This window comes from Mchenga conophoros, linkage group LG7 (genome assembly GCF_057382185.1).
Source record: "Mchenga conophoros isolate Kocher_MC1m ecotype Shallow Benthic linkage group LG7, M_conophoros_male_GT1.1, whole genome shotgun sequence".
Classification (NCBI taxonomy): Eukaryota; Metazoa; Chordata; class Actinopteri; order Cichliformes; family Cichlidae; genus Mchenga; species Mchenga conophoros.
Genome location: NC_140532.1, coordinates 27,566,892 through 27,584,892, shown reverse-complemented (window position 1 = coordinate 27,584,892; position 18,001 = coordinate 27,566,892). Strand labels below are relative to the sequence as shown.

General features: G+C 39.9%; 1 protein-coding gene across 1 annotated transcript; it reads left to right on the top strand.

Moving 5' to 3' along the window:
- The first annotated feature begins 2,849 nt into the window (after positions 1-2,849).
- On the top strand, positions 2,850-16,798 carry dnaaf4 (dynein axonemal assembly factor 4). Its single transcript, XM_085283221.1, has 9 exons — positions 2,850-3,134; positions 7,318-7,465; positions 9,409-9,539; positions 9,629-9,845; positions 10,420-10,565; positions 13,372-13,481; positions 13,932-14,085; positions 15,977-16,082; positions 16,310-16,798. The coding sequence occupies exons 1-9, from the start codon at positions 3,012-3,014 to the stop codon at positions 16,432-16,434; spliced, it is 1,260 nt and encodes a 419-aa protein (XP_085139347.1). The 5' UTR covers positions 2,850-3,011; the 3' UTR covers positions 16,435-16,798.
- Positions 16,799-18,001: the final 1,203 nt, after the last annotated feature.

Here is an 18,001-nt window from a genome sequence, read left to right as displayed (position 1 = left end):
TGGAAATTGTAGGAACTATTGTACTGCATGTTGGTTCCCCTGGTGCCCCTGAGTGAGATGCACACCCATGTTGAAGTATGAGGATGGCGAGCTTAATGGCAACCCCAAGTTTGTACAACTCACATTAAAGCACAGGTGAAAGTGGTAGTTGAACTCGGACCTGCATGATTCCCGGCCCCCTGGTGGCAATATTGTGTCACTGCACCAAGGACCAGCCCGCTGCAAATAATAATGGACACACAGGTTCACCAGTTGTTTCTTCATAAAGGTATCCTGAAGCCAATCGTTAAAGTTCTGTTTGGAAAAGTGACACAAGGAGAGAGAAACAATAAGAAACTGTGTGAAGCCTGACAACAACAGCACCAAACGGTAACAAGAAGGGAATTAATGCAATCAAGTTCATAATTCATTTCTAAAGTCAAGTTAAAAGGAGATTAAGAAATAAGTGCATAACATTTCAAGAAAAACAAAAATGTCACAAACAAATGAAACAGAAATTGAAGTTTCCAGTGCAGAACAAATGGATGAAACCTGTTTAGAGCAAAGAGTGGAAGTAGAGAAGCATAGAAGTGAAAGGCCTCACATGCTCACAGAAAACGGAAAAGAATTCCATAAAGAAAGGTTACAATGGCTTCAACACTGCTTTGACAGTATTTATGACAGTCTGTTTTAAAAGGAGATCTACTTGACATTCTTGAAGGTCACATGAACATTGTACAAAGAGAAGTAGCCAAGCTTAATGATATTTATGATGACTATAGAGCAATGGATGGACCCTCTGATATGCATTCCAAGCTATACAAATCCACCTCAGTGACTACAGTAATTTTACAAAACATCAAAGTTCACACTGAAGGAGAAAAGCAAGAGGAGAATGTATGGCCTGATGCCAGCTGTATATTTACATCCTCTTGCTCTGTTAGTGTCTCAGTTCATAGCCAGTTTAAAGCTAATAGAGTTATCTCTAATGCCTCCTCCACCAAAAGACAAGAAGCTGCAGCGCAGTATGAAGCCACAAAGGCTTTGCTTCAGATTAAGACTGAATAAGAGAAATACAGAGAAAGAGTACAATTGCGTGAAGAAGAAAAGAAACGCTTTACTGCAGGACAAGATGCTGCTGCAATGTCACAATGCCTCCTAGAGGAGAAGGAGGAAACTGAGGCATGTTAAAAGAGAAAAGAAGAAAGCAGCTGTGATAAAGAGACAACAAGAGGGAAGTGCTGCATTAAGAAAGTCATTTGAGGACTTGAAAAGAGAAATTGAAAGATGGAAAATCTGAAAGGATTCAAGGCAGCAAAAGCAAAACTACAAGTTTACGAGGAAGGTTACATTTCAGTGAAGCAAGAAAGAGTCACTCCTGCAACTGCCCCTGCAAATGTACAGGTAACAGAGTTCAACAATGCTACTAATCAACCCTCACAACAACAAACAGAGTTAAACATGACTCATTGGAGCGCAGGTGAGCTTGTAAAGGTTTTGGCAGAAGCAATGTCAGCTAATAGACTACCTATCCCAGAGCCCTCTGTATTTAGTGGGCATTCACTTAAGTCTAAGCATTGGAAAGCATCTTTTCAGACTCCAATGTTGTGAAGGAACATTTCCACTTCAGAAAAGATATTTGGCAGCTGTGTTAAAGAAGCCTTAGATGGGTATTTTCTGATTGGCTCTGAATATCCATATGAGGCAGCATGAACGTTATGGAGAGCCTTTTGTCAATAGCTAATACCTTTAGGGACAATTTACACTCTTGGCCAAAGGTCACAGGAAAAGATGTATTGCATGTAATCCCATTACATCATACCAAACCATAAGACAAAGTGACTTTAACAAATCAAACACAAAACCTCAACCTAGTATCTGTAAAATGCTCATTTCTGCCTCTAAGCATGGGTCAGTTGGTGAGGTATGTTTTATATGTTATATAGATAATTTTATGTCTCTATTTTACCCATTTTACTATTGTTGTTTTATGTTGTTAATTGTATGTTGTGTTTTAGCTCAATCAGTTTGTGATCAAGGTCATGCTTTAACAATATCATCCCCATGATCCTGATCACCAGTGACAAGGTAACTGAAACCAGATAATGTAATGATACCCTCGGTATGTTGAATTTGCTCTGTAGCATATGGCACTAGTCTTTACTCCAGCCACCTTCATTTGCTGTTTGCTACTGCTCTAGACAGCCTTCAGTGACTAACTTGAGTATTTAAGACTATCTTATTAGTTAGCCTAGGGAAACGTTTAGGTTGCATTGGGTCATTATCCATTTGCACCGTCAAGCACCATCTGAATAGTTTTGTAGCATTTAGCTGAATCTGAGAAGACAGGAGCTGATTAACAGTAACAACATTTGAAGTGAGTTATGAGAACCACTGAGTCTGGGTCTGGTAGCTTCTCCTCTTTGAAAGGAGATCTTAGAGTTAAGCTTCAGTGAAAAAACTTTCTATTAAATTAACCTCAAAGATGAGGTTGTTATGAAAGAGCATTAGGGCCACTGGCAAACAAAATTTGTGTGAGTCTTTTGTTTGGGGTTTTTGTTGTTGTTTGTTTGTTTGTTTTCCAGAATTCTAAGGGGGGAAAAGCCTGAATTCTCCGTGTCCAATCCAGTTGAAGAAACAGATTTTTTTTCAGGATTCTGGAAATACAACAACAACAAACAAATAGAAATGATTCCCCCACTTTTTTGTCAGCACCTTTAATCCTCTTACGTAGGTTGAGTGCACTTCCTGTGAAAGGTTATGGATTTCGGCTTTGTGGATTTTTATAGAAGAATATATAAAAATGTTTAATGCATTGTGGTTATGCGTTACGAATTTCAGTTTAGGTTTTTCCGACAAACTCAAAGTCAGCATTTTGTTTATGGTTACCATAGTAACATGGCGAGGTGCGACGGGACTTCACGTCGGACACGTTTATGAAAGGAAATAGAGCGATTTTTTTTAATCAAAGCACAACCTTCTGGCTCTTCTAAAATCAGGTGAATCAAACAGTGAGCTCAGTTGTCCCAAAAATGCCTCTGGTCGTGATGGACTACGTCTGGACCCAGACGGAGACGACGCTTTACATTAATGTGCCTCTAAAAGGAACGAATGCCGGGAAGGTAGACATTGTCTGTACGGACGATTACCTCAAGGTAAAGTTCTGAATAAAGGAGTTTTGTATTTTTACTGTTTGTGTATCAAATACTATATCTATGGGACTCGTCTCAGTCAGAGACTAAGCTAGACTGCATAGCATTTTTTTTCTGTGTCACACAGAATTGAGACATATTGAAACGATGTACGGCAGTTTGATCAAGTTTGTGAGCAGCAGCCAACTCAGCTGCCGTATATATTTTCGAGCGCTTTTATCAATGCTTTTGTTGCCATCTACGTGAAAAGGAAAAGAAGGAAAAGAAATATATAAATATAAATTGACATGACCATATTAAGCTTTCTGCATGAGTTTTTCCAAATGCATCATTAAAGCCCCCCCTCCCAACCGGATATTTTTCTACCGTCCCCCTCTGTCTGCATAAAAGCAGTGTCGGAACACACTGTACCATACCCTCGAGAAAAAGGCAAATAACAATGGAAGAGAGACAGACCATCATAACACTTAAAAATGTAGGTCTTTCCTATAGAGAAATTGCAACAAAGTCAAAGTGTCACTGAGTACAGTTTCCTTCACCATCAAAAGGCATTTAAAAACTGGGGCACACTCTGATAGGAATAGGTCTGGCAGACCCAAAGCCACAACTGAACCAGAGGACAAGTTTCTGAGAGTTAACAGCTTGCGTGATAGGACAACAGCTTCAAGCACAGCTTAATAGTGGTTGTAGTAAACAAGTCTTAGTTTCAACTGAGAAGAGAAGAGTTCAAGCTGCAGGTTTGACGGACGAGTTGCAGCAAGAAAAAGCCATTGCTAAGACATCATAATAATTATATATATATATATATATATACAGGGAGTGCAGAATTATTAGGCAAATGAGTATTTTGTCCACATCATCCTCTTCATGCATGTTGTCTTACTCCAAGCTGTATAGGCTCGAAAGCCTACTACCAATTAAGCATATTAGGTGATGTGCATCTCTGTAATGAGAAGGGGTGTGGTCTAATGACATCAACACCCTATATCAGGTGTGCATAATTATTAGGCAACGTCCTTTCCTTTGGCAAAATGGGTCAAAAGAAGGACTTGACAGGCTCAGAAAAGTCAAAAATAGTGAGATATCTTGCAGAGGGATGCAGCAGTCTCAAAATTGCAAAGCTTCTGAAGCGTGATCATCCAACAATCAAGCGGTTCATTCAAAATAATCAACAGGGTCGCAAGAAGCGTGTGGAAAAACCAAGGTGCAAAATAACTGCCCATGAACTGAGAAAAGTCAAGCATGCAGCTGCCAAGATGCCACTTGCCACCAGTTTGGCCATATTTCAGAGCTGCAACATCACTGGAGTGCCCAAAAGCACAAGGTGTGCAATACTCAGAGAAAGTATTGGTAAGAAAGGCTGAAAGACGACCACCACTGAACAAGACACACAAGCTGAATCGTCAAGACTGGGCCAAGAAATATCTCAAGACTGGTTTTTCTAAGGTTTTATGGACTGATGAAATGAGAGTGAGTCTTGATGGGCCAGATGGATGGGCCCGTGGCTGGATTGGTAAAGGGCAGAGAGCTCCAGTCCGACTCAGACGCCAGCAAGGTGGAGGTGGAGTACTGGTTTGGGCTGGTATCATCAAAGATGAGCTTGTGGGGCCTTTTCGGGTTGAGGATGGAGTCAAGCTCAACTCCCAGTCCTACTGCCAGTTTCTGGAAGACACCTTCTTCAAGCAGTGGTACAGGAAGAAGTCTGCATCCTTCAAGAAAAACATGATTTTCATGCAGGACAATGCTCCATCACACGCGTCCAAGTACTCCACAACGTGGCTGGCAAGAAAGGGTATAAAAGAAGAAAAACTAATGACATGGCCACCTTGTTCACCTGATCTGAACCCCATTGAGAACCTGTGGGCCATCATCAAATGTGAGATTTACAAGGAGGGAAAACAGTACACCTCTCTGAACAGTGTCTGGGAGGCTGTGGTTGCTGCTGCACGCAATGTTGATGGTGAACAGATCAAAACACTGACAGAATCCATGGATGGCAGGCTTTTGAGTGTCCTTGCAAAGAAAGGTGGCTATATTGGTCGCTGATTTGTTTTTGTTTTGTTTCTGAATGTCAGAAATGTATATTTGTGAATGTGGAGATGTTATATTGGTTTTACTGGTAAAAATAAATAATTGAAATGGGTATATATTTGTTTTTTGTTAAGTTGCCTAATAATTATGCACAGTAATAGTCACCTGCACACACAGATATCCCCCTAAAATAGCTAAAACTAAAAACAAACTAAAAACTACTTCCAAAAACATTCAGCTTTGATATTAATGAGTTTTTTGGGTTCATTGAGCACATGGTTGTTGTTCAATAATAAAATTATTCCTCAAAAATACAACTTGCCTAATAATTCTGCACTCCCTGTACAGTGGGGCAAAAAAGTATTTAGTCAGCCACCGATTGTGCAAGTTCCCCCACCTAAAATGATGACAGAGGTCAGTAATTTGCACCAGAGGTACACTTCAACTGTGAGAGACAGAATGTGAAAAAAAAATCCATGAATCCACATGGTAGGATTTGTAAAGAATTTATTCGTAAATCAGGGTGGAAAATAAGTCTTTGGTCAATAACAAAAATACAACTCAATACTTTGTAACATAACCTTTGTTGGCAATAACAGAGGTCAAACGTTTACTATAGGTCTTTACCAGGTTTGCACACACAGTAGCTGCTATTTTGGCCCATTCCTCCATGCAGATCTTCTCGAGAGCAGTGATGTTTTGGGGCTGTCGCCGAGCAACACGGACTTTCAACTCCCGCCACAGATTTTCTATGGGGTTGAGGTCTGGAGACTGGCTAGGCCACTCCAGGACTTTCAAATGCTTCTTACGGAGCCACTCCTTTGTTGCCCGGGCGGTGTGTTTTGGATCATTGTCATGTTGGAAGACCCAGCCTCGTTTCATCTTCAAAGTTCTCACTGATGGAAGGAGGTTTTGGCTCAAAATCTCACGATACATGGCCCCATTCATTCTGTCCTTAACACGGATCAGTCGTCCTGTCCCCTTGGCAGAAAAACAGCCCCATAGCATGATGTTTCCACCCCCATGCTTCACAGTAGGTATGGTGTTCTTGGGATGCAACTCAGTATTCTTCTTCCTCCAAACACAACGAGTTGAGTTTATACCAAAAAGTTCTACTTTGGTTTCATCTGACCACATGACATTCTCCCAATCCTCTGCTGTATCATCCATGTGCTCTCTGGCAAACTTCAGACGGGCCTGGACATGCACTGGCTTCAGCAGCGGAACACGTCTGGCACTGCGGGATTTGATTCCCTGCCGTTGTAGTGTGTTACTGATGGTGACCTTTGTTACTTTGGTCCCAGCTCTCTGCAGGTCATTCACCAGGTCCCCCCGTGTGGTTCTGGGATCTTTGCTCACCGTTCTCATGATCATTTTGACCCCACGGGATGAGATCTTGCGTGGAGCCCCAGATCGAGGGAGATTATCAGTGGTCTTGTATGTCTTCCATTTTCTGATGATTGCTCCCACAGTTGATTTTTTCACACCAAGCTGCTTGCCTATTGTAGATTCACTCTTCCCAGTCTGGTGCAGGTCTACAATACTTTTCCTGGTGTCCTTCGAAAGCTCTTTGGTCTTGGCCATGGCGGAGTTTGGAGTCTGACTGTTTGAGGCTGTGGACAGGTGTCTTTTATACAGATGATGAGTCCAAACAGGTGCCATTCATACAGGTAACGAGTGGGGGACAGAAAAGCTTCTTACAGAAGACGTTACAGGTCTGTGAGAGCCAGAGATTTTCCTTGTTTGAGGTGACCAAATACTTATTTTCCACCCTGATTTACGAATAAATTCTTTACAAATCCTACCATGTGGATTCATGGATTTTTTTTCACATTCTGTCTCTCACAGTTGAAGTGTACCTCTGGTGCAAATTACTGACCTCTGTCATCATTTTAAGTGGGGGAACTTGCACAATCGGTGGCTGACTAAATACTTTTTTGCCCCACTGTATGTATGTGTATATATATATATATATATATATATGTATGTATATATATATATATATATGTATGTATGTATGTATGTATAAAAAAATATATATCTGTACATATAAATTCAAAATTCAATTCAAATTAATCGCTAAACAAGAACCAGAAGATGGTCTTACATTTCTCTTAACAACAATTCTTACAGTATAATATGTATTCATTCACAGGTGCATTTCCCGCCTTATCTGTTTGAAGCCTTCTTGTTTGAGCCTGTTGATGATGACAGAATCGCAGTAAGGGTTGCAAATGGATGTGCAGTCATCACTTTGCCAAAAAGGACCAACAAAGTGTGGAAGCATCTGATGATAAGTACGGGTAAGAGCTTCAACTTGTGGTCATTTCAGTAAACAACAAGGCTCTGGTCTTCTGAACCCATGATAATGTATCATAATACATTTGTACATGTGACAGTTCAAGAAGAGACAGAGTTGGTCATGCAGCAGTCCTGAAGTTTTTGATGTGGTAAGCTGGATGTTTTCCTGTGAACAGTGTCTCTTGAGGGCTTTTATCTGGCAATTACAAGCTTGTAAAATTATGTAAAATTGACTTGAAACACTTCCTGTATTAAGGCTAATTTACATCATGGAGCCCTGGTTTCATAAACTGACAAGGATATAAAACTTACTGTGTAGCTGGATTTAAAACATAAGTGCTGAAAGTTAAAGTTATCAAAACATGTTTAGCATGACATCATTGGATTCCCAATTATGCCTCGATAAGAAACATAGTTATGTTTGTAGTGTGAGGCACATGTAGTAACCTGATATGTTGTTAACTGTTTGAGTGTTCTTGGGATAGAGAGACTATTTTATTGCATAAAATAGCGCTGATCACATCAGCTGATTGCACCTCTCTGTACATCCAGCCACACAAGGAAAAAACAGTTTCTGACTCCAGCTTGTCCATCCAGCGAACCACCTGTCACCTGACTCAAACAGGCTCCCCTCCACACTGTTCTGATTCATAAAATGGTTTATAAAAACGAAAATTATGGCTAACAGGTGGATTTTTCTGTCTCAGTGCAGCTAGTCCAATGAAGAAACGCTTACTGCTTAAGAGACAGAGTGAAAGTGAACAGTATATTCTTGGTTTCTTAAGATAAACATTGTTGCAGCTCGGGGCAGTACAAAGGTGGCCCCCTAAGGCCCCCTAAGGGGTCACCTTTGTACTGCCTTCCCTTGTCTTCCCTTGAGTTATTGGTTCTGTTAAAATTAGCTAACATAAACTAATGTGAGTGTATTGACTGCAACCAACCAAGAAACCTGATGATGTCATGTTCTGTACTAGCACAAGATGGCAGTAAACATTTTTTAAGAACTTAAACTCTAAGCACGTATTTCTTAAATCTAGCTACACAGGCAGTGTTAAATCTATATCAGTTTTTGAGAGTGGGGTGTAAATTAGCCTTTATACATCTGACGTTGCTATCACTTGGTATAGCTACGTCTGTCATTACGGCCATCTTTCTCTGCTTGTCTATGTCTGGTTGGTTAGCCATCACCAGTTTGTGCATCTGTTATCTCATGAGACAACAAAGATCCATGAGTTGTGGCTTTCCTAGCGGCCTCTTCATGGTTCCCATTTATCTGCGGGATTCCCAGAATCCAACTATACTTCTAGCTGTACATCTGTCAGTGAGTCGATGTCTTTTTCACTCCTGGCATACAGCTTGATGCCATCCATGTAGGGGATATGGCTAACGACTGCTCCATTTCGTAGTCCATGATTGACAAAGTACAAACTGTTAATGTTGAAAACAACATGAAAACAATAGTAGTGTCCATAAAAACAATGACAAAAGCTATTATGGGTGGGGAAATGCATTACTGATTTGAGAGCTGCACTAAGAGTAGTGAGAATGTTTTTCTGCTGTGAAATCAAGAAAAACTGTGATACCAACTGGTAGGCTTATTTTTTCAAACAGTGCTTGTGCATTTTTGCAGGGGTTTTGTTAGGTAAGCCATGTCATTGTTTATCTCATTTTATCTCATGTTCCTTGTTTGTTCCTCTGCTGATGCTCTGTGCACAGCTTCTATCAAAATTGGAAATCACTGCATATTTTTCTACCCTTTCTGTGCCCTGCCTGTTCAGTATTCATAAACGTGTTGGGCACATGAAGTTACTTCAGCTTTAGTATTACTTCAGTTCAGTTGTTGATAGATATTCGCCCAGTTGCCCAACCAACCCTAGCAGGCTTTACTTGGGATTTTAATCTTAGTGAAATTACTCGATTAAATTAAGTTCATAATGTTTTTCAGATAATAAAGAAAAAATGGAGATCAGACAGAGGGCCCTGTTAAAATACCACGAAAAGCTTTCTTCAGAGTCTAGAAACAAGGCAGCAAAACAACAAGAAGAGAACAAATATGCTCTGGAGACAGTGATAAAGGTAATTTTCCACTCTGTTTAATCACCAAATTCTCCTGTTTGATCCTGAAAAGAGCCTCTAGTGTTTTGTTATATTTTCCTTGAGTTCAGCTTGAAAAAGAGGAACGAGACAGTATCCAGAAGATAAAGGACACAGAACAAGAGAAAACCACACAAGAGTTGGCTGCATGGCATTTCAGACAACAACAAAAAGCAGAGCAGGATGTCCAGCTAAAATTGCAAAATCAAAAAGCCAAAGCACGCCAACTAAGAACAGAGACAGAGAGGCAAAAATGTGGACCTCCCAACCAAGAAAAAATGAAATTGGGTGAGTAAAAAAAAAACACAAATAAACAAAAAAGCAGGAAATGCAACTCTTGAGGTGACATAGGCAGCATTCACCTAGGATGTTTTGCAAGGACAGGAAAAACTATGCAAGCACATGGCGAGCCTGCAGTCCACGGAAAGGGCCTCCAACTGGGTTTGAACCCAGGACCCTCTTGCTCTGAATTAACATTGTTAACCTCAAGCCATCATTACACTTCTTTTAGGTAGCATGGTGTCATGGTTAGAGCTGTTGCCTCATAGCAAGAAGGTTCCTGGTTTGAGTCTCAGCTCCACACAGAAAGACTCCCAGAGTTTTTCTGTGTGGGGTTTGCATCTTATCCTGTGTCTGCCTTCCTCTGAGTACTTCAGCTTTACCACATAGTCCAAAAACATGTATATTAGGTTAATTGGTAATTATAAATTGGCCATGGATGTGAGGTAGGCAAAGTGCTTAAAGTGAAGCTTCATAGAATGACAAATGGTCCAATTTTGTCTTGCAGTCTACATTGTTTTTTCCTGGTGCTTAGATTTGGCGTTATACAGGCTGATATTAATGAACATACTCCTGCTTGCAGATCAAAGAAGCAACAGTAATGCAAAGAGCAAGAAAGCCCAACATGAACTCCCTCCTCCAAGACTCAGTGGAAACATTCAAGTTACATTCACCCCAAGAATCTTTCCAACAGCTCTCAGAGAGTCCAGACTTCCAGAGGAGGAGGAGGTGAGTTCCTGAATGCTGTGAAAACCAATACCACCACCAAAAAGAATTATGGAGTATGGAGTTTAAATAACCACTTTAAGAGAGTATTTGAACAACAATAACATGGACTGTGGCTCCAGTCTAAGAGTTAGGATTTTAATCACACTTAACATACATATGTACAGAGTGTAGCAAATAAATTATTGCATGATCATTTATATAATACAAAATGTGGTTGTTCATTCGGGTATTTGGATAACTGTACACTCCCTTGGTCCCCAAAGATAACATTAATCCACTGGGGGGGAAAAACTGAAATAGAAAAAAAATAATATGGAGTATTTTTGCATCTTAGCTGTACTGACTGTATGACAGATGGATGCCATGGCTTCACTACTTCCCACTGTGCACTTGTGAGGGCTACCATGTGGAATTTTTTAAAGCCAGAATCTGCCCAGTAGGACTGAGATGCTGCGTCACACTCCCATCCACTCACACGCTGGTGACTGCAAAAGTGCCCCCATGCACTTCACACATGGGGTCTTTTAATGCACTGCATTAAAGGTTTGTTGTTGGCTAGTTAGCCATGCTACACACCTTTGTTGCTGTCATTATGTTTGAATAATTCATCACTCCTTAGTTTTTTTTATCCTCGTTTTATAACTGGAGACGACATCAACTGCACACTCCACAGAGGCCCAGAGTTACTGTAAATATCTGAATAATCTGCAAATTAGATGTTGTCTTTTGTGATTTGAACATAAGACTGGGGATGACATAAACAAAGAGAGTCCACAATATTATCAGCAGCTAAATTCACCCTGGGGAAAAACAAGCTGCAGAAACCATTAGGACCAAAGCTGGTCTGGATTTCCTGGGTTAAGGCCAGCTTGGTCCTAGTAGTATGAAGCTTGCTAAACAACAAAACAAACACTCCAGTTTACAATTCTTAATGTGTCTTTCTTTATAAGTTATATAGATGATTAATCCCTTTTTGCCTTTAGCTTTCTCAGTAAAACACCTACAGCTTTCACTGACAGTACATCATTTGGTACCTTTAGCTTTTTTTGATCAGTTAATTTATGAGTTATGACAAATTTACTCCAAGATTAAATGAGCATATATAGTGTGATTTATCTGTTATCACTGGATGGTTCTGAGGTCTGAATCTGAGGGCAGATCATATTACCACAAAGAAAAAAGAATCATCACCAAATGTCAAATGTGCAGTTCAGTTTATCTCTCAAACCGAAATAAAGTGGATCTTCACTCTACCGACAGGTAATGTTTTCTTCACATTTCGTGAGTCTACAGTTCTGCTGACAGCTGACATGTAAAAAAAAATATAAATAAATATAAACAGCTGGTGCTGAAAAATTAATTAGTGGAGAAATTAAACATACAATTTGTTTTAACACACCAAATGTTTATATTTGGTTTCAGCACAGCATATTAGACTTTGTTATATTTTTCACACTTTTTTTTTCCAATTAATCTTGTGTCTTTTATTTAGTTAAAATCAGTTGTGTTATCAAGAACCAGAAGTTACAAACTGGAAGTGATATTACAGCCAGTCATTGTGAAGAATACAGTGGCAACATTTTCAGTCCTCTCAGTACTTCATCTTCTGTTAAAACTGTGTTAAACGTGCTATTTATGAGGGATTGAAGTATACAATATTTTGAAACATTCAAACATACAGTAGGTTTTTTTTCAGGTTAATTTGATTGATAAGGATAAGGATAAGCTTTATTTGATATGCATGGATTAGTAAACTAACACCAGCTTTCCCCAACAGCTGACTGTTCATTTTAGCACGATAGCTAAGGACTAATTACTGATTAGCTTACAAACACCTTTAGCTTAACAAAAAAGGGTGATGATGCCACACGTCTTTCTGACAGTTAGTGCAGTTTACTGCAGAACACCTCAGGCTGTCAGTGTAGAGCAGACAGTCGCTGTCAAAGATGCAGGACTTACAGGCAAACTAAACAGGAAGTACGAGAAACACACACACTGAGACACATAACAGAGCGAGAGACAGAGGGTGAGAGACGCACACAGAGTCACAACTGGTAAAACAGACAACTAGGCAAACAAACATGAAGACAAGACTGACTAAACTGGGAAACAGTTTATACATACGTCTCATCCTTTGTATTTCCATACTTTTCTTTTTCTATGTATGGAAATACAAAGGATGAAACTAAAAAGCACAAGAAAACTAAACAATACCAAATAAAGACTAAGAAACGTGGAACATTATAACGATAAACAAGGTCCAAAAAGTCCAATAACCAAAACACTGGGTGGTACCCTAACATTTGACTCTGTTGGAAAGTAAATACTGGACCACCTCTCAAAATTCAGGCTTTATCTGCAGTTTCCAAGCAGAGATGCGCAGGTTTCTTAGTGATTGCAAAGCAACTTGGTGAAGCAACTTTTGATTTAGTTTGACAGTTTGACCCCAGTGTTATCTGCTAACATGGAAGACATGGGGTTTATGATTAATACTGCAGTCAGGCACCAGGGGGCAATAGAGATGCTTTGGATTCATTTTGGGGGAGCTGTCAGGTTGTACATGTTTTCTACAGTCACTGCTATTTGATCACTTATGTAGATCTGGCTTTTGTTTGTAAAACAGATAACATTACTGCTGGCCCTGCTATTGAGAATAATTTCAAATACTGAAGATCACCCAGTAGGATGGAAGACACACCTTTGTCACTTTTTTATATGCTTTTTTTGTTTGTTTGTTTGTTTGTTTGTTTGTTTGTTTGTTTGTTTGTTTGTTTGTTTGTTTGTTTGTTTGTTTTTAACCAACTAGTGGCTGAGAAAACAAGCTGAAACCCGACGAAAAGTGAATGTGGATGTTGGTGAGCTAAAAGACCTGAAGGAAGAGGAGAGGAACCCTTACTGGTTAAAGGACAAAGGAGAGTGAGTGAAGTGTGTCAGCAAACAGAGTTTAGTTTAAAAAAACATTTAAATTATTTTTTTTATAATTTTTAGTAACTTTCAAGATTTTCTTTCCAATTTCAGTTCAGTTTAGTTTCCAGGGTGGATGTCCTTTTTTAGTCTGGTTATTATTAGTTTAGTGTTAGTTTGGGTTTTTTGATTTTGTTTTTTATTGATTGAAATATTTTCTAGGGGCAGAGTTTAACAAGCTCCAAAACATTTTTTTAACAGTTTGACTGTTAACTAACTGTTTTCCTTACCTGTACTTTCAAAGTGTCTCTAAGGAGGTTTACTTTTTTGTTATTTTTCTAAGTACAAACTATTGTTATTTTTGGGGTAACTGAAATTTTTTTTTTTCGTGCTTAATTTCACTGTTTAATTAATTGTATTTTCCTTGTTATCAGCTCTGTTTAACAGAACTTTATTTTTTAGCAAATGTTTTGCCACTGGGGACTTCCTGGGAGCAGTGAATGCCTATAGCTTGGCTATCAGGGTTATGGGGAAGATCCCTGCTTTGCATTCGAACAGGGCCGCATGCCATCTGAAGTTAAGAAATTTTCACAAGGCCATTGAAGACTCCTCTCAGGTATTTTTTCTTTTATAGCTTTTTTAATTTTTACTTTTACCTTTTTTAGTCTTTTTTGTGATAGACAGGCAGAAAGCTGGGAGTTGCATTAAATGGCCTCAGAGCAGATTTGAACTAGGATCACTGCATTATATCCTGTATTGCAAACAGTATTCGCTCATCAACCAATGTATATGAACTTACGTTTTAACATCCCAGTCTTAATCCATAGGGTTTGATATGATGATAAGGTCCCTTTGCTGATATAACAGCTTTAACTCTTCTGGGAAGGCTTTCCACAATGTTTAGGAGTGTGTTTATAGAAATTTTTGACCATTATTTCAAAAGTGCATTTATGAGTTCAGACATTAATTGGGAGTCAGCACAAGGATAAGTAGACCTGGGAAGAATTAGTCTCTGCACTAATTAATTACAAGGGTGTTCTGTACGTTGAGATCTGGACTCGCTGCAGGCCTATAAAGTTCTTCCACACCAAACATCTTCATCCATGTCTTTAAGGACCTTGGTTTGTGTGCTGGTGTGCAGTTATGTTGGAACACTTGGGGACCATCCCCAAACTGTTCTCATGAAGTTGGGAGCATGAAATTGCCCAAAATGTCTTAGTATGCTGAAGCATTAAGAGTTTCAACACCTGAAAAATAACCCCACACCATAATCCCGCCTTCACCAAACTTTACACTTGCAGTCAGACAAGTACTGTTCTGCTGACACAAACCAAAACTCATCCATCAGATTGCCAGATGGAGAAGGGGTGTCTGTGGTTTAGGGGGTAAACCAGGCCATCTACTATTCAGAAGGACCTTGGCTGCCTCAGTCTACATGACAATTATCCTTGGACAAGATACTAACCGCAAGGTATTCTCTGAAGCATCCAATGGGGTCAGGGTGTAGGTAGGATCCGGACCCAAACACGGGACTCTTCTGAGAGAAAATAGTGAATTTATTTACAGTGAAAAACAACAGGTAAAATATATACAAGTCCCGGCAAGGTGATCTTCTTCAAAATCCCCACACAGTGCTTGTGTCCGTGAACAGTGAAATGGCAAACTCCCATGCAATCCGTGACTCTGCTCCTGTGAAAACACACTCTGCTCCCGATTCCTAGTGAAGATAAACACAGTGAGTTAGCTAGGCAATCCATCTCCAGAGCGAGGTTTTTCAAAAGCAAGTCCACGGCTGTACTGATGAGGTAAACTCAACGATCCAGCCACACTGTTAGGACGCTCTCAATCAGCTGCAGCTGGCGGCAGCTGATGAGCGACAGGTGTGGCTGCCTCTACAGCAGGAACACTTTTGGATCGAATGATCATTGGGGATCCTAAACTTCTGGGAGCACGAACGTCAACATAAACACACATAACGGGGAAACGGGGAAAAGGAGGGAGAACAAAAAACACCACAAACATGGACACAACGGGCAGGTCTGCCGGTGAGAACTGCCAGACCATGACAATTGGAGTATGAGTGTGAATGTGTGAATCTTAGATACAAAGCACTCAAGTAAAAAAATTTGCTTTTATGAATGGGTGAAAGAGGCATGTTGTGTAAAGCACTTTGAGTGCTCCAGTGGAACATATAAAAGACCAATCCACTGCTCTAATGGTAAATAAACAGACTCTGCAGAACTTCTGTGTATCGGCTGACCCTGCTCGGTTGATTTACGTGGTCGGCCACTTTGTGGCTGAAGTTGCTGTTGTTCCCAGTGGCTTCCACTTTGTTATAAAACCACAAACATTGACTTTAGCAGCGAGAAAATTTCACAACTGGATTTGTTGCACAGGTGGACTGACAGATGCTCTGGATGGTCCAACTCTGACAGTGAATGGTCAAGATTTATTTACTTTCCAGAGGAATAGCATACAGTAAACATCTGCCCACTTTTTTACTGCAGGCACTTGATCTGCTGACTCCACCAGTCCCTGCCAATGCAGCTGCCAGAGTTCGAGCTTTTGTCCGTCGAGGATCTGCCTTCTGCGAGCTGCAGGCCTATCCAGAAGGTTTGTTGCTTTAAAATGTCAATAAGTTGATGTGTTGCACTCAGTGATTTGTTTCGGACTTTACTTAGAACTTGTTAGCCATGACTCAAGGCTTGAGTTGTAACTTGCATGACAGTAACTTTGTCCTACCTAAGGGCAAGGGTAAGGTCAAATATGTGGAGCGTGTTTTTTACAGTGACTCAAAAGGTGTCCAGGTCTCAACTGATCTACCTACAATTTCATTTCAGGGCTCCAAGACTTCCTTGCTGCTCTGAAGATTGACCCTAATAATGAAGCGCTGTTGGTGGATACACAGAGAATCAGAGACATCATTCAAGGATCTGCTGTCAATCCTCCCAGTGAGACAGAGTGACACACGACATTTGCTTTGTACGTTATGTTCATGAAATGTTTTACAGAGGGCTGGTTTCAGGTTCTTTATTAAATATTAAAAATTCTTGTATTTTATTTACAAAGGTCATACATTTTTATCCATCCTTAGCTTTTAAATGTATTCTGTACATCCTTTGTAAACAACATCCTTTGAAAAATACAGACTTTTGAATTGTATCATAGGTAAAGCCAGGCTACTTTTGTAGTGTCTAGTGTTTCATTAAGTAATACCATTCTTAGTTTTAAATGATTTTCATGATCAGTTAATTGTATATTATATAAAATGTTGGGGGAAAAAAGAAATCCATGTTGATGTCATATTGTGTCCAGTAAAGTCCAGCATATTCAGTTCACAAAAATCCATTTTTTTTGTTTTGTATATCCAATTCATGGTCACAGTGTCGCTGGAACTATTACAGTCATAGGGTAAGAGGCAGGTTACACCTTGGAGAGGTTGTTAGCTTGTTACAGGGTCAGAGTCACACATTACAAACAAACATTTATGCCACCAGCCAGTTTAGAAGCACCAGTTAAAAGGGAACAGTTAAACGTGAGCTTTTTAAAGGAATAGATAAACTAAGGAATAGAGCAAGAGATAAATAATAATTAATAATTAAAGTGGTGTATAAACACACAGTAAGTGAAAAAGGTGACTGAAGAAGAAACAGTCACTACATCATGCACCAGCCAAGAGATATCTCTCCAGTGTGTCCAGGGTCTGCCCTGGAGGCTCCTTCTGGTGGGACATCCTCAGAACATCTCAGGCAGGAGGTACCCAGGAGGAATCCTTGTCAGTGTCACTTCTACTGGCTCATTTCGATGTGGAAGAATAGTGGTTCTACTCTGAGCCCCTCCAAAATGGCCAAGCTCCTCACCCTATCTCTAAGGGAGAGGCCAGCCTACCCTTCGAGAAAGCTCATTTCCACAGATTGTGCAGTCCCGATCAAAAGTTTAAGAACACTGGGAAAAATGGCAAAAAAATCATATTTTGCATAGTTGGATCTTAACAAGGTTCCAAGGAGAGCTTCAACATGCAACAAGAAGAAATCGAAGTGAGAGAAAACATTTTTTGAGCATACAATTTATTGAAAACAGCAAGGCCATGTCCACACTAATACGTTTATATTTGAAAAGACATCATTTTTCTCTCCTTTTTGGCCTTCCGTCCACACTGAGCTCTCCAAAGCGGATACATTTGAAAATGCCATTTTCACATCACAGTGTGGACTGCATAACCACAGGCTTCCGGAAACGATGACGCATTTTAGTCAAATGATGCAGTCATGTGACCAATTAAACTAAGACAGCGGAGGGCATTATACTGCAGTTGTTTTGTTTGCTCTCAGATTTGACAGCACTAGACAAGATTAATATCAGTTTGTACATGCTCCAGATAGCTTTTCTTCAAATTCTTTAACTCTCACTCGCTTTTGCAACTTTGTACTTTTGTGTTACTCGCAGCGACAACTCCACCTCATTGTCAGACCATTTAAAAAACTCGGTGATTTTCTCAACATTTTAGCATGACCTTTCAAAGAGCCGGAAAG

Bases quoted from the DNA above. Each gene is read 5' to 3' on its own strand.
- dnaaf4 (XM_085283221.1), top strand. From the start codon at position 3,012: ATGCCTCTGGTCGTGATGGACTACGTCTGGACCCAGACGGAGACGACG. The intron at 9,846-10,419 runs GTGAGTAAAAAA...TCCTGCTTGCAG, and splicing joins CCAAGAAAAAATGAAATTGG to ATCAAAGAAGCAACAGTAAT. The intron at 13,482-13,931 runs GTGAGTGAAGTG...TTTATTTTTTAG, and splicing joins TGGTTAAAGGACAAAGGAGA to CAAATGTTTTGCCACTGGGG.